Source organism: Engraulis encrasicolus, chromosome 6 (genome assembly GCF_034702125.1).
Source record: "Engraulis encrasicolus isolate BLACKSEA-1 chromosome 6, IST_EnEncr_1.0, whole genome shotgun sequence".
Lineage (NCBI taxonomy): Eukaryota > Metazoa > Chordata > Actinopteri > Clupeiformes > Engraulidae > Engraulis > Engraulis encrasicolus.
This window is the reverse complement of record NC_085862.1, coordinates 11,466,650-11,488,006: the sequence shown is the minus strand read 5'-3', so window position 1 is coordinate 11,488,006 and position 21,357 is coordinate 11,466,650. Positions and strand designations below refer to the sequence as shown.

At 42.3% G+C, this 21,357-nt stretch overlaps 2 protein-coding genes across 18 annotated transcripts in view; one reads left to right on the top strand and one right to left on the bottom strand.

The window, feature by feature from the left end:
• dock7 (dedicator of cytokinesis 7) overlaps positions 1-21,357 on the top strand; it is a 79,059-nt gene that overhangs the window by 17,948 nt on the left and 39,754 nt on the right. For all 17 annotated transcript variants that reach the window (XM_063200604.1, XM_063200603.1, XM_063200587.1 and 14 more), the window contains exons 15-17: positions 17,353-17,470; positions 17,709-17,779; positions 19,668-19,806. In XM_063200604.1, coding sequence (XP_063056674.1) covers positions 17,353-17,470; positions 17,709-17,779; positions 19,668-19,806 — 328 coding nt within the window. The remainder of the gene's footprint in view (positions 1-17,352; positions 17,471-17,708; positions 17,780-19,667; positions 19,807-21,357) is intronic.
• Positions 3,393-11,024, bottom strand: angptl3 (angiopoietin-like 3). The gene is made up of 7 exons (XM_063200586.1): positions 10,141-11,024; positions 9,726-9,836; positions 9,427-9,547; positions 9,198-9,311; positions 8,780-8,875; positions 7,202-7,474; positions 3,393-6,385 (listed from the first exon to the last, which is right to left on the bottom strand). The coding sequence occupies exons 1-7, from the start codon at positions 10,678-10,680 to the stop codon at positions 6,210-6,212; spliced, it is 1,431 nt and encodes a 476-aa protein (XP_063056656.1). The 5' UTR covers positions 10,681-11,024; the 3' UTR covers positions 3,393-6,209.

Sequence of the window (21,357 nt, the reverse complement as noted above, 5' to 3'; positions counted from 1 at the left end):
TCTTTAATAATATGTCCCAATATTATGCGTCCCAGGCTACCTGAGTGTAGGTAGGGTGTTCTTTTCATTATGTAGACTTAATTACAGAGTATGAAAGCCTTTCGTTCATACCATTACAATACTGTTGGTGTGTATTACAAAAAATTTTCTCTCTGTCCTTAAAATGTTCGTGGAAGGATTGTTGTCCATTTTATATTTGTTAAGCAATGGACTCTTACCTTTTTTTGTACTGGCTCTCGCAATGAATGTGAATATTTAGCTGCTTGCAGTTTGGGAGCATCGGAAAATCCACCCAGATCCTTTAATAGCTCTCAAAGATGTGGATATGGCAATAGCCAGCTTAGTCTGGTTCTCACCAGATGTGTGTGTCTGTCTGTCTGTCTGTCTGTCTGTCTGACTGTCTGTCTGACTGTCTGACTGTCTGTCTGACTGTCTGTCTGACTGTCTGTCTGACTGTCTGTCTGACTGTCTGTCTGACTGTCTGTCTGACTGTCGGTCTGTCGATCTGTCGGTCTGTCGGTCGGTCGGTCGGTCGCCCCCTGGTGGAGCTACAACACACAGAGGTCCGGGACACTACAGCAGTTCCGTGTCTCCAGCCAGAAAATAGACAAAGCATTTATTGCTTCAATTGGCAGCTCGCATTGAGGAGTCACAGATTATAGACTATATTGACGGTTTAGAAAACAGAAACAGAAACAGAAAACGGTTTTGAAGGAATTTGTTAGTGGCGAGGACGGGCAGAATGATGGATAAAACCATGCTTTCTGAAGGCGGAGCCAATTGTTCAAAGTTTGGTCTGTAAGTGACGTATAGTTTTTCCACCATTTGTCATCAATTCTTTCCTTACCCCCACATTAAGGGAGTTTCTTAAGTTACCACCTCTTGGTGGCATAAGACCGTTGAAATGGGATACCTTGGTCGTTTTAGATGGCCTTTTCTCCTTCTTTGTCTTCACCACAGTGGAAGAGGGACACGGTGGCTTTTTAAGAAGTATACATCCATATGCAATGACTAATTCATTATTTTATCATTACTTTAATGTTGTTAATCATTCATCACATTATTTTGTATCAAACACATGGGAAATATGTTGTTGCCCTTTTTAATGCTTTGTCTGGAGATTTCACTTGATGTAGTTTAAGTTCATGGGTGCCAATGATGCAATGATGAGTAGGAGTGTATTTTGGCATGCTCAACTAGATTTGATCAGATAAGTGAAGATTGTTTTCAGTTGGTGCATTCCGTGTTGTGCTTGATAACGATGGGCTCTTTTCCAAATTCACACAAATGCAGGTTCAAATTTGCTTAAATGATTGAATTTATTTTGGTTGAGAGAGCAGATTTTGTGTGAAGTGTTCCTCGTATAGTGTGACAAAATGCAGTCAAGCGCTCTCGGCGTCTCGCTTTGTGACCTTGCAGCTTGAGTTCAAAGTTACCTCACTTTTTTGTTTGCTTTGCGGCTCTTCGTGCGGAGCATACGGTTGGTTGTGTCTGTTTGCCTTGTGTTGCATCTCTCTCTCCATTTCAACATGGATATTGATTAGTGTTGCACCGATACCGATACCAGTATCGGTGGATCGGTAGATCGGCACTAAAATGGTGGTATCGGTATTGGCGTACCAACAAATTGGGCACTGATACCATATACAGATGCTTGTATGACACTTAAACAGCCTTGACATTTATTTCATAGAGGTATTTAAAAAGTATAAAAGTTTTGCTGGATTCACTTTGTGTTAGTCTTTTTCCTGTTTCACAAAGTTAGGCAGCAGCATGACAAAACCATGCAATGATTTTACATCCAAGTAGTATGCACAGCAGCCCTTCATATATATGAAAAGTGCCATTTCAGAAAATAATCTTAATTCATTTTTATTTAATACAAAGCTATCAAAATTGCATATTTTTTTATTTTATTTATGTAATATAACTATTAGAGGTGCTCCGATCACCATTTTTTGGCCCGATCACCGATACCGATCACCAAAAATCTTTATCTGCCGATTACCGATCATTGCCGATCACAAAAATGATTTCCTATTTTTTCGATAGCCTATTAATTATCCTTATTGAATATCATTTCTGCCCATAAACCAATCAATCTTAATTTGCACATGTCTATTATTAGGCTATTATTATTATTATTATTTTTATTTTTATTATTATTATTATTATTATTATTATCTTTCAGACTAGTGTTGGTAATACAGTCTACAGTATTAATCAATGTATACGTTATTGCATAGAATAACTAAACTATTTAAGATTGAATTGAAACTGAAACATTACATCAAATAGTCTTCCACATACGAGAAAAAAACAACCTGTCGCTTTAAATGAGCAGCCTCGTGAGGAGAGCCCCTCCCCTCTCTGTCACCGTCCACAGTTGCAGTGCTCTACTACCGTTCTGAATCTCTCTCTCAAGTTTTAACCACATCTGTCGCCGTTTGGTGTTTCAGCGACTATCAAACTAATCGACTGACTGCCAATTACAACTTTGAAAACAATAATTGACATGTTTGTGCTGACAACGTGAAGTTGTCGCGTGCTGACCGAGGCAACACAGGCACTGGCGAGTACTCAATCGCAAATTACATTGTCAGATAAACGGCGCATGGATCGGAAAATCAGATCATTGTTGATGCAGATATGGTTATGAATGGTGGAAATGAAGGGGGGAATGGCGAAAAGTTATAGACAAGCAAAGATGCCTTCTTTTGGTGCAGTTGCAGCTGTGCAGAGCCAGCGCCTACATGCAGCGCCTGGTGTAAAGGCAAATGGTTGCGTGAGAAATTTAATACCTCTCGATCGGTTTTTTGATCGGCACGTTTTTCCGATCACCGATCAGGCTATTTTGGCCATTATCGGCCGATCATGATCGGCAGCCGAGTAATCGGAGCACCTCTAATAACTATTTATATGTATTATCAAGTACATGAATGTAAACCAAACCAACAACGGGTTTCTCTAAAAATATAGAAGTGCAGGTCTTCAGAAATGGAGTTAGGGGGTTTTGCATCTGAACTCTTCATATACATTTAAAATAGGGTGGTATTGGTATCGGCCGATACTGCACAGCCAGGTATCGGGTATCTGTATCAGGGCCAAAAAATGGTATCGGTGCAACACTAATATTGATCACAGAGATGAGTCCATCATAACCATTGTAAGGTTAAGATTGGCCGCCCCCTGAAGGTAGCCAGCCACCTAGGGCTGTGTGATATGGAAAAAACACAATATCACGATATGGATTACTTTATATCACGATATCGATATAGATCACGATATAGCACAATTGCATACGTTTTCAGTTATTCTCTTTTTTCGCTCTTTATTTTTTCATGTCGCAAAACAACCTTTCTTTAAAATGGATCTTTTTTTATTCTTATTTGTACAGTTACATTAACTTATAGTGTGTATTGTGACAACATGAAATGTAATTCAATTGTATAAAATTGATGAAATTACTATCACAATATAAACAATATACGAGAAAGGTCACGATATACACTTTTATATCACGATAACGATATATATCGTCATATTGCCCAGCCCTACAGCCACCTACTGGGCCTCACTCATCACAGGGGCTTATTGCTAACCCATCCCCAAAGGTCTGACCTCTTGCAGTTTGCATTTCTATTTTAGTCAAGGACCTGCAAACATGGGCTAGTATTGGTAGTGTGTGTGCGCGTTTGTGTGTGTGTGTGTGTGTGTGTGTGTCCATGCGTGTGTGTGTATGTTCATGTGTGTGTGTGCATGTGTGTGTGTGCTGGCCCATGTCCCTTGAGGTCATATTTGTTTGATTTGCGTGATGCCACAGGGCTGGCTTCCAGATGGAGCCTGCCCAGCTGTTTGCCCAGAGAGAGACACCCTGTGTTGGGTCACGGTGGACAAGATGAGCAAGCCCCCGCTGGATAACCCACATTGCTGATCTTTGAAACAGAAACGTGTGAGATGTGGCGTTTGTCAAGTGCCAGACCGCCAAGAGGAAGAGGCCATTAGCCTTGTTTGTATTGCTACATTTCCCAGTCACATTCTTGCGGATTTGTTAATGCAACTTGCATGCAACTTGCAACTATGCAACTTTCGTGAGACTTCCAAGGGTGTTAATGTGTTGGCATCCGTGGCCTAGTGGTTAAGCAGATGGTCTTTAGATCTGAGGGTTGCAGGTTCGAATCCCACCCTACCACTCCTTATGTCACTACATGGCTGTGGTGCCCTTGAGCAAGGCACCTAACCCCACACTGCTCCAGGGACTGTAACCAATACCCTGTACTTAAAATAACAATAAGGCCGGCATTGTCTTTTTCTCCAGAAGCGCTCACATGGAACTGTGCAGTCGTTCTTATGATCGCCCCCCAGCGAGTTTGAATATATCGCACCTAACGCACGTGTTTGGTTGCAGTATCTAGTGTGTGTAAAATTGACATGAACTACGCAAGTTAACGTGCTCATGCATTAATCTTGCCTGCGCATGTGTATCCTACAGCAAGCATACCGAGGGCCTTAGTCTCTTTGGATAAAAGCATTAGCAGAGTGTAATGTAATGTAGTGTAATGTAGTAATGTGTTGGGTATTAGTGAATATTGCCCAGACCTTACAAGGAGCAGTTATGGGGCATTCAAAGAAAATGGTACGAAATCAGTGGATTCTACTGTTTAAGGCACAAGCATGCTATCAAAGCAACACTAGCATAGTTGTCATCTTTGGTTGCCAAACAGCTTGGCTGTTATCTGTCCTTGAGATTATGGGAATGGTATTTTAAGATTGAAAAGCAAAAACTACTTATGAACTTATTGCTGCTAGTGGGATCAGCTCTGTGGATGGGATGCTGCCTAGATAGTATTGTTCAAATCTACTTCTGTCCACCTCCGTTCTGTTTTGTTGCTTGTTATTTTGAGAGGCTATGGCATTGTTGGTATTGTCAAGGAAAGAACAGGCACAATTCAACCACTGTAGGTTTAATGTTATGTTATTGCCAAATTCTCCATATATGTCTGTTTCTCTTGAAACTATTTTTAAAAATATGGATTTTGTATATATTTTGCATTGCTAAGCATTGACTGCACATATGTGGTGGTGGTGTGTAGAACTGGTGGAGTTATTCCATGTTAGGAATGGACCTATACTGAATTTTGTGAATGAAAGTCTAGATATTACACAAACACACTCACTGACATTTTTGTGCACACAAACCACAGATGCAAAAAGTCGAAGATGTAATCTGAAGGTTTCAAAATACTCTAAAGTATATATTTTTGATGATAAATATACGATTTCCCCTTTAATGGGCTCATGAAAGTCTTTGTCAACAAAACAAAGCAAAAAAATACAATAACAACTAAAAAACAAAATAAAATAAAGCACAGTACAGCCATGTGTGCAGAAAGTGTCATATGAGTCAATATGACTCGCTGATGAAAAAGAAGCAGATGAAAGCCTCTGTTGTGAAGTGATATTAGCCTTTAAGAGTGTTGGTTTTTGAGCATTCTATAAAAAGAATGCGTTCTATAACAATGCAAGATTCTTCAATCCCATATTGTATTGAATGACGCCCAGAATTCTATAGAACTTCCACTGCCCGAACATTCCCGTCACACTGGTGTGACAATACACTCTTAACGGTTAAATGCTTTAAATATGGTATACATTAGTTACGCCTTAAATACAATTGGTAAGACAGTATAAAAAAATAGCAACAAACAATTCTATACTCGAGGGTAGTCTTTTTCAGAAGCATTATCCTTTTTGTCTTGTTGGACAGCATCAAACAATGCTCGAATTGCAACTGAACTTAATGTCTTGGTACCCTTACCCGCCACAAGTGGAATCCAGCAATGGACTTGCATGAATTAGTCTCTATAACATACTCTGCTATATATGACAGAGAAAATGAGGGTTTCATATGCAGCATGCTTGTCGGTCATTTACAGTCACTGTCACATACTGTGATTAGCATGGTGTAGCCTATGTATGTACAAGTAATAATTTGCTGTCAGTGGAAGCAACTGTAGGTTTGAACTCTCTTTGCCTCACTGGACTAAACTTGCCAGTCTGTCTGAAGTCCTTCTGGTTAGAGGTCAATGACATCATGATGTTGCATCAGACTGAGTCCCAATTCCAACTGCCAACCCCCCACCCTTACCCCCCCACCCCCATGGACTCATGCCATCTCTCATCAGACTGTGTGGAGCTCGCTGTGGAGCTCATTGTTGCTGGACTGCAGGCACCAGGGAGATCTTGGTTGATTTCAGGGTGTAAGAGGTGCCCTTCCCCGGTTTCCAATAGATGCCTTTCCTCCTGAGGGTGCGGCCGCGAGACTTCAGCCATAAGTACTTGCCGTTGAGGTTGGTGTCACCACAAGCGTTAAACCACCAGCCACCTAAACAGAAAATGTTAAAATGAGAAGATGGAAAATAAATATGAAGAGAAACCTGTAACATCCACAGATCCTGGCTTTGGCAAAGACTCCACCACTTCTTGAAATTGACTATCCTCAATGATTGCGCAAATTCTCAGACAGGTTTATCTGAATGAAGTTGTTGTACACAGCCTTTCATGAATGATTTAGGTTGGAGTTCAATATCAGTATGTACTGTATGTAAGCATTGATGTTATGATGGCTACGGCGGTCGTAGGAGGCGCTCTGTGATTCAGCATGCCGTACCATATGGATGGGGTATTCAATTAAATGTCACCGAGGGCCAGTTTTTCGAATTCCTCCCAGTAAATGGGCCGAACATGGAATGCGCATGTATGACCGCATGCAATGTCCAAAGTGAGGGTGCGAAACAAGCAGATAACTTCCCAGACAGAAGAGATATTCGCTTTTCTATTTCTTAGTAGCCTTGATGGTTTATTATGAGACTATTTCAGATAAGATATCACTCTCATGTGCATAGGAAAAATATCCCGAACCTGAAGTGTTTGAAGATTGCAAATAGCTATTTGTTTTCATTTTGTTTTGACCTCTTGGGGGGGCCAGAGCCTTGCCATCCAAGGGCCGCATCTGGCCCCAGGGCCGCCATTTGAAAAGCATCTGGCATATGGGCAGCATTGTCCATGAGGACCCAGGTTCAAATCAGCCCTGCGTCATTTCCCAACATTTCTCTATCTCTCCATCCTACTAGTGTCCTGATTTGATCTTCACTTCCCTGTCCGAATAAACGATAGAAAGCTCCAAGTCCAAGCGTCTCACCAGTGTAGTTCCGAGCGCAGTTCGACTCATCGTGGTTGTCGTTGTCTCGGTCCTTGGTGGAGAACTTCATCCCGGTGTGGTTGCTCATGGCATCAGGCAGGTTTCCCCTCAGATGCGTCAGGTGTAGGGTGTAGTCTGTGGCTGGGCCGTCCAACACGAACCTGTACTCGATGAATCGTGTCTCTTCCCTCCAGTCTTCCAGCTGAATGTGCATCACGTAGTCCCCCTGCATGCCCAGCACATACACCTTCTCCAGGCCCAGCCAAAACTCCTCTGTTTTGAAAGACAACACCAGAGATTCTTTAAGTGTATAGAGATATGCCAATGTAATAGGTTTCTATGGGCACCTGACGTGACCAGGTTCTGGTCTGCCTAAAGGGGCGTGTCATAATGCTCCTAGCATTGAATAGAACAGTCCTCAGGTCTGCCTAGGTCGGCCTAAAGGGGGATTTCCCCCCCAATAATAGAACCCGGATACAATGGGCCAATGGAACCTCTCTCTCTCTACTCTCTCTGACAACACTAAGACGCGTTTGTGATCGACACATTGGCTTCTTTAATAAATGTAGTCTTTTGCCGGCAGCGTGCAAAGCCTTCTCCTTTTCTTTTTTGATTTGACACCCTACAGAAGTTTCTCTCTAAGATGTGCACCTCCTTAACACCTTGAAAGACACCATCAGTTGGTGCATGTAGGCTTCTTTTAACTGTCAGTTGCTTTACAACAGTGCTCGAGCCGTAGAACAGTAGTCACGCCTGTTACGGGCATACAGACTTGTCTTGGCTGTGTGTGCAGCTGCTGTTCATGTAAATGGACACTACTTTCTCCTGTCGATAATCAGGCTGTGCAGTGCCAATGCAGTGAAGTTTGAATGTTGTTCAATCACTCACTTTCAGTTGAAGTCAAAACTAGTGCTAAAGTTACAAACTGGAACTGGTCGAGCTACTACTCAGTGGTGCGTGCAGTGCAGCCATTTACAGGTATTAGGTGCCAGATAATGATACAGGAAGAATTATAAGCGGTTGCTCCCTTTTGGAAGTAATGGACAGCTCTGGTTTTTGTCATGACATTGACGGAAGGTCTAAAAGCTGAAAGCATACGAAAGACACCTGGAAGAAGGGTACATCTTTTTGAACAGTGAACACATACTAGTCATATATTAAGTCATTCTCATTGAAGATATAGGAATTAAAGTCATTCTGCTGCGACTCACTCTAGTAAAGCAACTTGTTTATGGTAATATAACTGTTGTCGCTGGATCAATCAGGGCTTTGCTGTATGGAGGTTTAAAGCCTTTAGTCCACCTCTCTGTCAGACTAAGTTTGAAGTATTTCTATCCACAGGTCTTTGTTTTTGGTCTGTGGATATACAGGCTGCTGTGTGTCTTGCCTCAGGGTTTGACTCTGTAGTCACCTGTCAGCGCCCTGTCGGGGCAGAAGATGGAGGTGTCTAAACAGTCAGTTGTCTTGTCTCTGTGCTGAGGCTTCCTCTTGAATATGCTCAAAAGCATCTGGCAGATGCACCCTGGCAACTAACTTAACAATTTAAAAAAAAAAAAAAACAATTAATGTTTTCCTTACGCTGCAAGTTTCCAAATCCTTTTTCGTACTTCTCCCAGGTCTGGTCGAAATCCACTGAGCCATCCTCTCTGTGCTGAATGACGAGAGCCCCGCCGTCTTGAGGGTTAAGGGGTAAACAAATAGTGGGGAAAAAATCAAGACAGACCGAAGTGCCTTGTGATAAGATGTTCCTAAAGAATAAACATGTAAGCTTCACAATCATGCCTTTGCTACATGCAGTGCTGTTTGAACATGCATGTGGCTTTTCAAAACACTATACTGAGATCCTAGAGTTGAGTGTAAAAAAGATCTCAGCAAAGTACCTACAGTCTTGTCCTAAAAAATGTATACTGATAAATGTTATAATTGTTTCCTGATCATTTGATCACAACCCTATCCTTATCAAGCAGTATGCTACAGTACAAAGGTTTAGTCTTACCAGAGCCCATCTCGCAGAATACATTGAAAGGTTTCGATTGATTTGGCTTGATGGCATACACTCCACTGTTCCTTTGTCCTTGGTTGAAGATCTGATTACAGTCTATGGGAAAATCTGTAAATAGTTGAAGGACCATTGCTGAGTTAGGGAGCTTGAGATTGACGTAAGGAATTGAGTACTTCCACAACTTGTGAATTCTAATGACTGTTGCAAGCAAATATTTTCTTACCAACAGTAGAGTTTATGCTGCTGTTTGCCGTGGTATCTGTGAGGTACTGGAGAACACTCAGTGTGTCAGACTCTGAGTGCGTTGGTTTGTCTGCCGTTTCTTGAAATGTTTCATAGTTGAGCTGAAAACAAATTTTGATTCTTGTAGTATTTGCTTTAGGTAACACATGATGTCTGTGGTCTTGAAGGAAGCGGCAGTTTATTTTACTACTGAAGTGTGTATGTAAGTCACAGGGCATTTTAATACATGTTGAATTATTGTAGTAGGTCATGAGAATAGTGTATTTGTAGTAAAATTACCTTGTCTTCCAGACTCTTGATCTTGCTCTTCTGATAGTTTAGCTGTTCGTTTTGTTCCCTGACAGCCCTCAGCAGGTCTGTAATTGTCCTCTCTTGGGAGTCAATCACATCCTAAAACACATTTTATTTTGCCCATTTAAAATATGTTATGAAAGAATGGGCATTGTTGAATTGGGGAAAAAATAGTGCAAACTTCTCTGAAATCCTTCATTTGGAATACAATACCACACTTTGTAGAGAAACAATGCATGCAACATCTTTAAAGCTAGAGTTAATATGACATTACAGAGTCTTCAAACGCATTCATATCTTTTTCAATCAGTGTGGCGTGATGCGTGCATTAAAGTATGAGTGGGCCTATTAGAATCTATTGTAATTTTGATTTGCTTGTAAAGAATGTGCACGTCTCACTCACCCTAAGCGCCGTGATCTCCTGTATCTGCTCAGCGGGGACGATACTCTGTGACAGTCCCTGCAGTCGTTCCTCTAGCCCGCCGACCTTGCTTTGTAGCTGCGTGCGCTCTTGGAGGATGTTGTCGATCTTGGAGTTGATCTGCAGCGAGAGGTTGCGGATCTCTTCGTTGTTCTCCTTCAGGAAGGTGGTGGTCTTCTTCAGCTCCTCCTCTTCCTCCTTGATCTCGCTGGTGACCACCGACAGCTGGTAGAAGGAGCGGTCGAAGATGTTGAGCTTGTTGAATATGTCATTGATCTGGGCTTTGGTCTTGTGCACAAACTCTCGCAAGCTCTGTCCCAGCTGCAGCAGCCCGTTGGCCAGGAGACGCACGTCGTCCAGCATGGCAAAACGGGATTTGCCTTCGTCATGGGCATCCGGTGTCGGCAGGGTTGGCACGCGCGTGCTGGGAGTCGGAGGAGGTGTGGGGCGAGCTACTGCAGCACCGGCAGCAGCTACACAACTTGCACCCACCAGAAGTACTAACATACCAAGTGGCTTCATTTCCTCGTTTGATGTATTTCCTTTCCTTATCTTGTCCTTTGTAAATGTCTTGAGTTGTTGTGTTGTTGATTCGTCTTGTCTTCTGTTTTACCCTCTTTTGCTCTGTCCACATCTCAGTCTGCCATGTGACTGCTCTCTGCTCTCATGGGTCTCTCTTGCCCCCCTCTCTCTGTCTGCCTTTCCTCGTCTCACTCTATCCCTCCCCCTTTCCCTCTCCTGCCTTGTAAGAGGACGATGTCCACACAGAGTGAGGATAACCGTTATATATCCCCTGTCAGACAAGGGGAGGGTGCATGAGTGGATGATTAAACTGATGGGAGGAAAAAACGGAGCCATGAATGCAGAATGTGGATGATGCATGTTTTTTTTCCCCGCCAAATCGCCAATCCATTTTTTTTTTAGCACCGCTCTTAACTGCATGCTGAAGAAGACACTCACAGCAGCACCAAGTTATATTAGGGACGTCGGGGCCCTGCAGTTTTAAAAGGTGCAGTTTTTCTGTCTGAAAGTTTGATTTAGAAATCGGCTGAATCAGCACAGCACCACTCACTGGTGTCACTGAGCAAGTCTCCACCATGAATTCCCTGAGCACATTTGCATCATCACGCATGTTCCCTTCCTGTGACACAAGAAATGGGGGACATGATCAATGAAGCCTTTGCTGAGTGCCTACAGAAGTAGTTGATATGTTGGTGTAGATGTAATTGAAGTTGCTGGTACAGGATGTGCCCTCTTTCATGTGACACTATATGACACTGAGAAGTCTTAATGTTCAATTATTTAGTGTCAATGTTCAGTACTAAAGCTTCAGTTTATCGTAACCAGGAGCAGAGCTCACCGTAAATAATGAAGGTAAACTTAACTCTAAGACTCAAAATTATGATGGTTGGTTTGCTGTTTTGCTTGCATCCATTTAACTTCTCATGATGTGTGTGTGGAGGAAAAGAGATTGTTTTTAACCTCAATGTGATTTTGTTCCCTGGTTAAATAAAGGTAAATAATAACAATAAAAAAATCTAAGCATCTCTAATTGCAAACCCCACCTGGGTGCCAACATGATTGATCTGTGTTTGGGCTGTGAAAAGAGAAGCTGACGTGCATGGTGTCTGTGCTAAAAGGGTGTGGCTGTCTGCTCTCTGTAGCTCATTTAACACCAGGTGGTGCTGTTTTTATATATATAAAAAACAATAGTCCATTTATGTATACAGAATGTTTTGCTTATGGGTCAAAGACGTCTAAAATGGAATTGTCATTCAGTCTAACGGATACCTTCTGCTGACTGTAAATGTAAAAAAACTAGATTTTTAAATTGTTTCAAGTGAATGGATGACAGCCGAGGCTTTACAGTTTTACAGTTACAGTCAGCAGAAGGTATCCGTCACACTGAATGACAATTCCTTTTTGGGTCTTTGACCCATATTCTTGAAATCCCCATGATGTCCAATGCAGAACATCTTGGCTCTAGAAAGTAATGAGCCAGCCACGAATGCCTTTCCTGCATACGCACATAGATGGTTTTGAAACTTTTCATCTTAGGTAAACTGACAAAGGCAGGAGCTATGGAGCTGTATGTTGGTTCTTGTGGTGTTTTGGTCTTACTCCCTAAGGTATTCCTGCAAAAAAAATGCTTTATAAATGTTCAGGGAACAGTTCAGGACACGGTTTATCAGTTTTTGCTCCATGTAATCTACTATACATACTTTTCCATTCAAATATTCCATTCAAATATTTCAATATTTCCAATTCAAATAAATATGACTCCCCCTCTGCTCATATGACTCATGCAGATTATAGATTGTATCCTCTGTGCACTTGACCATCCCCAACCTCCCCTCTGTGCTCGTATTACTACTTTGGGGGAAATGGCTGCTATGAAAAATAGAGGTGCACCAAAAATTCGGCCGCAGAAAATATTTGGCTGAAAAAGCAAAAAAAAGACACTTTCGGTTTTCGGCCGAAAACCAATTGAGTGGCCGAATTGGAGGCCGAATAGAAAATTAATTGAAAATGGGCATTAAATAAGCTAATTTCAGTTCTACTCGAACAACTCAAAAACATGTCAAACATATTTAAAAACAGTGAAAAACCTAACTTTTGATAACTTTTAGCTGAATTGTAATATTCGGTTTCGGTTTTGGTATTCGGCCAAGTGATTAGTTATTTTTCGGTTTTGGCCACAAATTTTAATTTCGGTGCACCTCTATTGAAAAAAAATGATCCAATATGCTGCTGAGTTGTACATGTTTGTCAGCTGTTTAAATGATCAGTCAAGACGGTGCGCCAGGGTCATCATCAGGGGTCAGATGGCTGTTGGCCGTGCTTGCTAGTTGGCCCCCTTTTGGCTTTGTCTGGATACATTATCTTCAGCAAATATGGTCGCCCTCCCTGTGTGTACCCTGGGGCCCCATTAACCTATGTGGAAGGTATGAGTTGCATTTGTGTGTGCTTTAGAGGGACGTTGGAGTCTTGGCATCAAGTACTGCCAGGGGGAGATTTTGAAACATGCCGTCAGCCGCCCCCTCAGCATCGACAGCTGTGCCGTGAATGATTAAACCTCCTGAAGAGGCGAGAAGGCCAGTGAGATGTTGGTTGCTTTCCAGGAGGGTAACTCTGGGTCATCGGTATTGCAAGAATGCCATTTGGTGGGCAGCGCAGGTCTTGAGAGTCGAGAAGCATGGTCAGTGCAGTCACATTCTCACAGTCATGTGTAGCTTCTTAAGGACTCATTCACATACAATGTCCACAGAGCGGAAAAGGGACCGCTCCAGTGTGTTTGCATTGTCTCAAACTGTGTTCAGGTATGTCTTTCAGGCCAGGCAGTCTGTGTTTGTTTAGGCAATTCATGTCCACGGGACACCGCACAGGCCATTTCAACACTGCAAAGCCTAGTGTGTTTATGCCCATATTTTCAATGGGACATCGCTGGCGACTATTTCTCAGCCTTGCTTTTAGTCGTGTGCAGCAACTCTATGCCACTATTAGGGCTGTAAATGATATCGAAATGTATCGATATACTGCGATATACTGTATTCTGATGATTGAATCGAATCGAATCGTATCGTGGGGAATTCTGAGGTATCGAAGGGAATTAAATCGCTGACCCCTGCCCAATAACTTAAAAGAAGTGGAAAAGTAATATGAAAAAAACCAGAATCTTATTGTATGGTATCGTGGGGCATTCTTAAGTATCGAAAATAATCGAATCGTATCGCTCTGAATAATAAGATATCGATATTGAATGGTATCGTCATGAAGCCTGTGATTTACACCCCTATGCCACTATGTCAGTTGGCCTGTCCATTGGTCAGCCGATTGTTTGGTTGGAAACCTGTTTGCATTTTGGAAGGTTTGCATTTGACATGGGCTCTTGACCAAACTTAATGCTTACATCTGCAAAAAAAACAGACGCTTATACAGTATACAGGCCAAGCAAGCTTGATGCATGTTTGTGTGCATGAGGGCAGCAGGATTTAGTGCATGAGGGGTTAGTGCATAGCAGACACGGAACAAAATGGACACTTCCAATTGCTGCAGAACAGCACATCATATTCTGCTATAACATTCCAGTGTAATACAAAGGGGGGGGGGGGGGGGGTGGAAGACTGGTCAGTCATCCCATGTCCCATGAAATTTGGTGGTGATGATGATTTGGGGGGAAACTGAGCTGTACCTCTTGTTGTGGTGAGGGGGGGGGTGCAGGCAGGCAGGCAGGCAGGCAGGCAGTCAGTCAGTCATCGCTGATTGCTCTTGTTCAAAGTATTGGCAGAGGACGCGCTCAACTTCTTGGAAAACCGAAAAGCTTTTGGGTGCGAGATAAAAAGCGTCAACTTAAGGAAGAAGAAATCCGCACTCACAAACTGCGTCTCATTATTTATTTATATTACCACCATGTCCAAAAAGCAAACGCGTTTCGGCTAACAAGCCTTCATCAGTGCGCACTGATGAAGGCTTGTTAGCCGAAACGCGTTTGCTTTTTGGACATGGTGGTAATATAAATAAATAATGAGACGCAGTTTGTGAGTGCGGATTTCTTCTTGTTCAAAGTGCCAACTACAACATCACATGACCTGTCAGATCGTGGGAAAATAACAAAGCGTCTCTGAAGGAAGGCATAAGTTAAGAGGAGGAAGAGAGATGGAGCGTTCAGTTCTTTTTTAACCAGACCTTTTTTAAGCCTGCACAATCCTGTGGTTTTAGTGCAAATCCCAGTGGTTTCAGTGGGACGTCAGTGTGGTCTGTGTGCTGTGACCCTTTCCTTGGCCAGCTGTGGTCATAGTCAATAGGAGTAGTTGTTCTGCTGCTCCACAGGATTTCTTTGAGCAGCAGTTGAAAAGTGTTGCATCTTAGTCACAATAGCAGTCGTAGCCCTTTCTTACAGATGGGCTTGCCAGTGATCCAACTCATTGCTGGAAGAGCTAGACTACACAGTGTCCCAAAAGGTCATGCACCCCAATCGACATAGTTGTTTGTTTCTTCTCAAAAATCAGAAAAGTGTTGTGAGATTTCTTTAATATTTTATGTATTTGTGATGGGACTATACATTTCTTAGCTTTTTTTTGGTCACAGAGAACCTTTTTGGTAGTGTTGTAATGATAGCCAAACAAATGTTTGGGAAGGCTGCACTTTCAGAGCCTCAAGTAGTTCAGGATCTTGGCAAGAAGCATGCAATGGCTGAAAAAGTAGTGACAGATACACCAGAGTTGTGACTTCCTTGAAGACAGGCCCTGTGCAGATCACATCTTGTTCTGATTTTGAGGACCACAAGTCTGAGCGAAAGAGACACCAATTCTGCCCAAGGACTTTGTGAAAGACTGAAAGATCTTGGAGAAGTATGGCCCTATTGTGGCTCTAAGGGTAGGGCGCTGGGCTGCTATGCCGGCGACCCGGGTTCGATTCCGGCCCAGGTCCTTTGCCGAATCTTCCCCATCTCTGCCCATTGCTTTCCAATTCCTTTGTCAAATCTCTCACTGTCATATCATAAATAAACGAATAACATCTCTAATAATCTTGGAGAAGTCGTCTCCGAGAGTATGTTTTCTTACTTAGAAGCTGGGTGCGATAGGCCCTGCCGTTGACAAGCCACATGTTAAATTTGTCTAGAATTCATCACAGGCACAGTTATGCATTGTACTGAAAAATGTATGTAATACTGTGAAGTTGTACTGGATGGATGGATTTTGATTCATTTTAAGTCGTATAACTGTGCCCTCCTCTGTTTGACATTTGCTTTACACATGTTTGTCACTTTGTACTTTTATTTCTTATTTTTTTTATTTGAAATTATTTTTGCGGAGTCTCACAATCCGATCATTACTTTTGTGCAAGTTGAATAAAAACAACTTGGCTTTAAATTAATTTAAGTTGTTGATCTTAATTCACTTTGATTGCTGTTGTTTTTGTATGAAATATAGGACACATATCATAATGTCTTGTCTAGTGACATGCCATAAATGTGAAAACTGCTCCACCACACGTTTATATTGACACATTTGTAATCATAGCATTCTCGCTCACTCAGCGCTCTCTCTTACTCTGTGACTGAAGTGAACAAAGTGACATGCACTCTTGACATCTGAAAATTTAGGTCAATAGTTCTGTTTGCTTTGCCAACAGGAAAGGGACAAGCAGACAGTAGAAAGACCAGCCCCTCATTTCTACCAATCTCCCAGCAGGCCTACAGTTCGCTCTAAACTTGTATGGTCATAAAAAATGGTCATTCTAGACAACAGAGGACAAGTGGTTAATGGTTTGATGCCACGCCGCCCAATTTATTGAACATTATAATCTCATGTATGATCTGCAATCCTTTAGATCCAAATGATCAAACAGTATTTTGTTTATTGAAGGATGATTATTAACTTTTCCCCTCTCAAAATAAAGCTCTAGCTGTGTTCCTGTGTCCTCAGTCTTGGACCTTTGCTCTAGGGACATATCAGAGACGGTAAAAGCGGCAAAAACTGCAAAAGAAGTAAATGTGGTTCTGGCGTTAAGGGTGTCCAAGGCATCAGCTATGTCATGAGCTATGATGCAGGTCGGTGGCAGCCAACGGAATGTCTACATTTTTCTAAACTTGAGCTTCGGTTGGTCGCTCTCCCTGATCGATTGTTAAAGGTTGAATCTGCTTCTGCCGTTTCTGGTCTGTTCAGTCCGGGCGGGATTCTGCAGCTTTTTAATCCTTTTCACGGTCTGCTTCTACAGAAGCCCTAGACATCTGTCATGTGTTCTCCTTGTGCTTCATTGGCCATAGATGGAAGCTTCTACATGTGTGTCCTCAAAGCCTGAACCTCACCTCCTATGACTGCACAATTAATCGAAATTAATCAAAAATCGTGATTTAATTGTGATATTGAAATCAGGATTTAATCATGGCCATTGTGACCTGTGAAAACATGCTGACGGCTGTTTAGGATAGGATAGGATGAGCCGTTATTGTCTCTTCTAGAGAGAAATTTGGTAAATTTGGTTTCTGGCCTAAATGTATTCCTAATGCCGCCAACATAATTTATAGTTCTTTATGTTGTTCATCCCTTATATATGGTCATTCATTCTTGGTTATATTCCATTTTGTGATTTAAAATTAAATTCTGCAAAAAATGCAGTTGTTTATTGTTGTTCAATAATTGTGAATAATACTGCTCACCCCCTATGTGTCCTGTGCTTGATTTTCTGCAGGAACTTGCTGTATGTGTATCCTCAGAGCCTGAACTTTGCCAACCGCCAAGGTTCTGCCCGCAACATCACAGTGAAGGTGCAGTTCATGAATGGAGAGGATGCCAGCAACGCCCTACCTGTAAGAAGCAACAACAAAACATGTGACATTACCGACACTACTCTATACGTACATTATATTACACTTGCATTACACTACACTTACACAAGTACACAAACAAGAATGCATGCACTGTCATGGTTATTCAACCAAATGTTTGAGAGGAAAGCTCAAATTTCAAGAATTTAATCTAAGAGCAGTTGAATGAAACTGTTTTCAATTGAGCTGTAGCTAGACTGTTTTACTATTCCTCTTCCAGGTGATTTTTGGAAAGTCCAGCTGTGGGGAGTTCGCCAAAGAGGCATACACCGCTGTGGTGTATCATAACCGGTGAGTTGTGCACGATCCTCACTGACACAAGTAGTCTCCCTCGGAGTGGTGCGTCTGTGGCAAATGGAACATGTACAGCGGGATTTTTCTCAGTTTCAGTAAATATTACACGATAGGCGGTTGTGTCACTGAAAAGCTTGGTTTGCAACACAAGTGGGGTCAATTTAAGTCTTTTTATGGTATTGAGGCCGATGTGCGAGGAGTGACATGTGATGATGAACATACAAGGATTGGGCCAGGACCTCGCCTGATGTGGCGCAGGCAGCTGTTGGTTGACATTAGAGGAAAAGGCAGGATAATAGGGTTTTTCACAGGATCCGGATCCGGCAGGATCTTAAGCAGTGGATCCGGTATCCGGCAGTTACCTAAAAATCAGGATCTGGTGCATCTTTAGTTTTTACGTAGCCTAGGCTTTTTAGTCAGTCTTTCACAACCGAAATCACTGCATGGAGTGAAAGCCCTTTGGAACCGGCCGTAGCAGTCAGTTTGTCAGTAAGCCAATGAGTCTAAAAAAATAGTTTGAGTCAACATAATAAAAAGGGTCCACGTGTGCGAGTAGACTATGTGTTTCAACCCTTTAGTAGGATCCGGTATCCGGTTCCGGATCCGGCAGGATCTTAAGCAGTGGATCCGGTATCCGGCAGGATCCTAAAAATCAGGATCCGGTGCATCTCTAGTTGACATAGTGGGAACAGGCGAGTCTGCCCCCCAGAGCCTGTGCCCCTGCCTTCTGGGTTGAACCTAGACTTTGTACCCATTGCTTTTTATTTATTCATTTGTTTATTTATTACTGCACTCAGACCGAACGCTTTTTGTTGTTGGTGGTGGTGTTTTTTTCTTTCATTCAAAATGTGAGGGGACAAAAAATGTTCTGCATTTAAGGAAGTATGTTGTCCTTGCCTAGTTTTGGTGGCTGTAACATTAAGATTAAACACAGCACCCTGTACAGCTGCTGAATTTGGAGCTATGACCTGAAAAACCACTGCCTTTCCATCATCTCCATTGTGCTGCCATTGACACCGACTGTGTTCTTGACTGACTTTGTAACTGCAGGTACATTTAAGCCACATGAAAACATGAGGGCTTGTTTTCGAGATGTGCCATGCCGTACTTGGGGAACCAAGAAGCAATAAACGGCAGCCGAATCATGAGCTGTACCGGGTAGAAAACGGGCAGTGGAAAAGGGCCTCCAGTCACTTCCACCACCCTTGCCCTTGGCACGCAACCATTTCCTCGTCCCAGCAACGAGTCCTCTCTCTCTCTCTCTCTCTCTCTCTCTCTCTCTCTCTCTCTCTCTCTCTCTCTCTCTCTCTCTCTCTCTCTCACACACACACACTCTCACACGGCATTAAATCAGGGCCTTGCATTCACGACCGGGTGGCCATATTTTCCTGGGTCGCCCTTCCAAGGTGAGAGTAAATAAACCTGTGAGGCGGGGTGTGCCGTCTGCAGATTTGATCGCCCCACTCTCACTGAATTTATGAGCTGGGGCAATCTCCTGCTCCATCCAGCGTGTTGGGATCATTATTTCTGCCGTGGCACTTTTTCACCCTCATTCCTCATTTTCTCATCTCAGCAGATCCACCCTTAAAGACTTAAATATGAGCTTTTTGTTATCGTACAAACTGTATGCGTGCCTGCGTGTTTGGGCAGGTGGATTGTGCAGTTTCAGTCGGAAAAGCACAAAATACCTCAGTTACACACAAGCCTGACTGTTAACAACTAACCACAGCATTTTATTTCCCCCAAATGTGTCTCTTTGGTGTTTCAAGAATGAAGACCTCCCGTTGTGTTTTAATGTTAATTGCTTCCTTTGAAGTCTTAATTTTTCCCTCTGGGTTATCTCGAAGTGTTATTTATGTTTATTTCCACTCCCTGGCTCACTCAGTTCTCCAGATTTCCATGACGAGATGAAGATCAAGCTGCCAGCGTCTCTGAGCGACCACCACCACATCCTCTTCACCTTCTACCACGTCAGCTGCCAGCAGAAGCAGAATACCCCGCTGGAGACGCCCGTAGGATACACGGTACTCACCACTAGAGATGTCCCGATCCTGGTTTTTGCACTTCCGATCCGATACAGATATTTTTATTTCACTTCCGATCCGATTCCGATACCGGCCGATACCGATACCGGCCTATCGGAGTATTTAAGTTCAAAGTCATTAAGCCTACTTACTTTGTTGTCACAGTCATGTTGAAAAGGGTTTTTACTCTTAGTAACAACTAGCCAACTGAATTAGGTGAATTTGAGTAATACACAATGGTTTTTAATGAGAAACTGACCTGTTTTTTCAGATATTAATAAACACAAAACAGGAAAATGGATCGGAATTCTGGATCGGATTTTTCCGTGCATGCCGATCCGATACCGATCCACATTTTTTGCCAATATCGGCAGCCGATCCGATCCATCCTATCCGATACGACAACCCTACTCACCACCGCTCCTCTGCACCTCCACAAGTGCACTCACAGGAGACGGCCATTTGAAGCAACAAGCGGGGAATGACTACTACACTTTATTTTACATCCCCTGTTGAGGTTTATAGATCTTCTGAGCAGCCTGCCGGATGCACAGCAGCACCACACCTCTGCCCCTACACTTCACTTTACATCCCATTTCAGGGCACCACTGGTTACTTTCAGAGATGTTTTCCCTCAGACATTATGCTATAGTGTTGTGATCGAATGTAGTATTATGAGCCTTAAACTTCCATGAGCACCCACATCAACACTGTTTGCCATTTTTATAGCAAACACTTTTAGAAAACTTCAAGTTAGATATTTTTTTGGTTTGTAATACCTAACAATTAACGTTGGGTATTTATTGTTACACACACATTTGGTGTGTGCCAGTGTCAATCCCTTGTTGTACATACACTTTATAGACACGTAGACTAGGGCTGGGCGATATGGAAAAAAAACCTATATCACGATATGGATTACTTAATATCACGATAACGATATATATCACGATATAGCACAATTACACAATTACAAGTTATTCTCTTGATTTACCCTTTATTTTTTCATGTCGCAAAACAAGCTTTCTTTAAAATGGATCTTCTTATTGTTATTTTTGCAGTTACATGAACTTATAGTGTGTATTGTGACAACAGGAAATGTAATTAAATGATAGTAATTTTATTAGTTGTATACAATTGAATATCACGATATAAACGATAAAGGAGAAAGGTCACGATATACACTTTTATATCACGATAACGATATATATCGTCATATTACCCAGCCCTAACGTAGACCTGCTGTATGTAATATATCTCTTGACATCCTTACTGGATTCATATTCAACCTTACCGCAACCCACATCTGCAGGACAGAATTGCTCAGTACAGTACAGTACAGTTTAGAGTTTCATTCTTTTTGAGTTGTCCTCGTGCATGCTTGGGCTTGATGGTATGTGCGTAAATAATGGAGCGCTCTATTTTTGATGCATCGTTGCTGTGCTGCAGTACTTTCATTCACCTCTGAAATCTCAATCGTGAGCCAAATCTGTGTGGAAGTGGCATTTATTCCACAGCTCCGTAAAAGTATTTCTGTTGTGTGTGTGTATA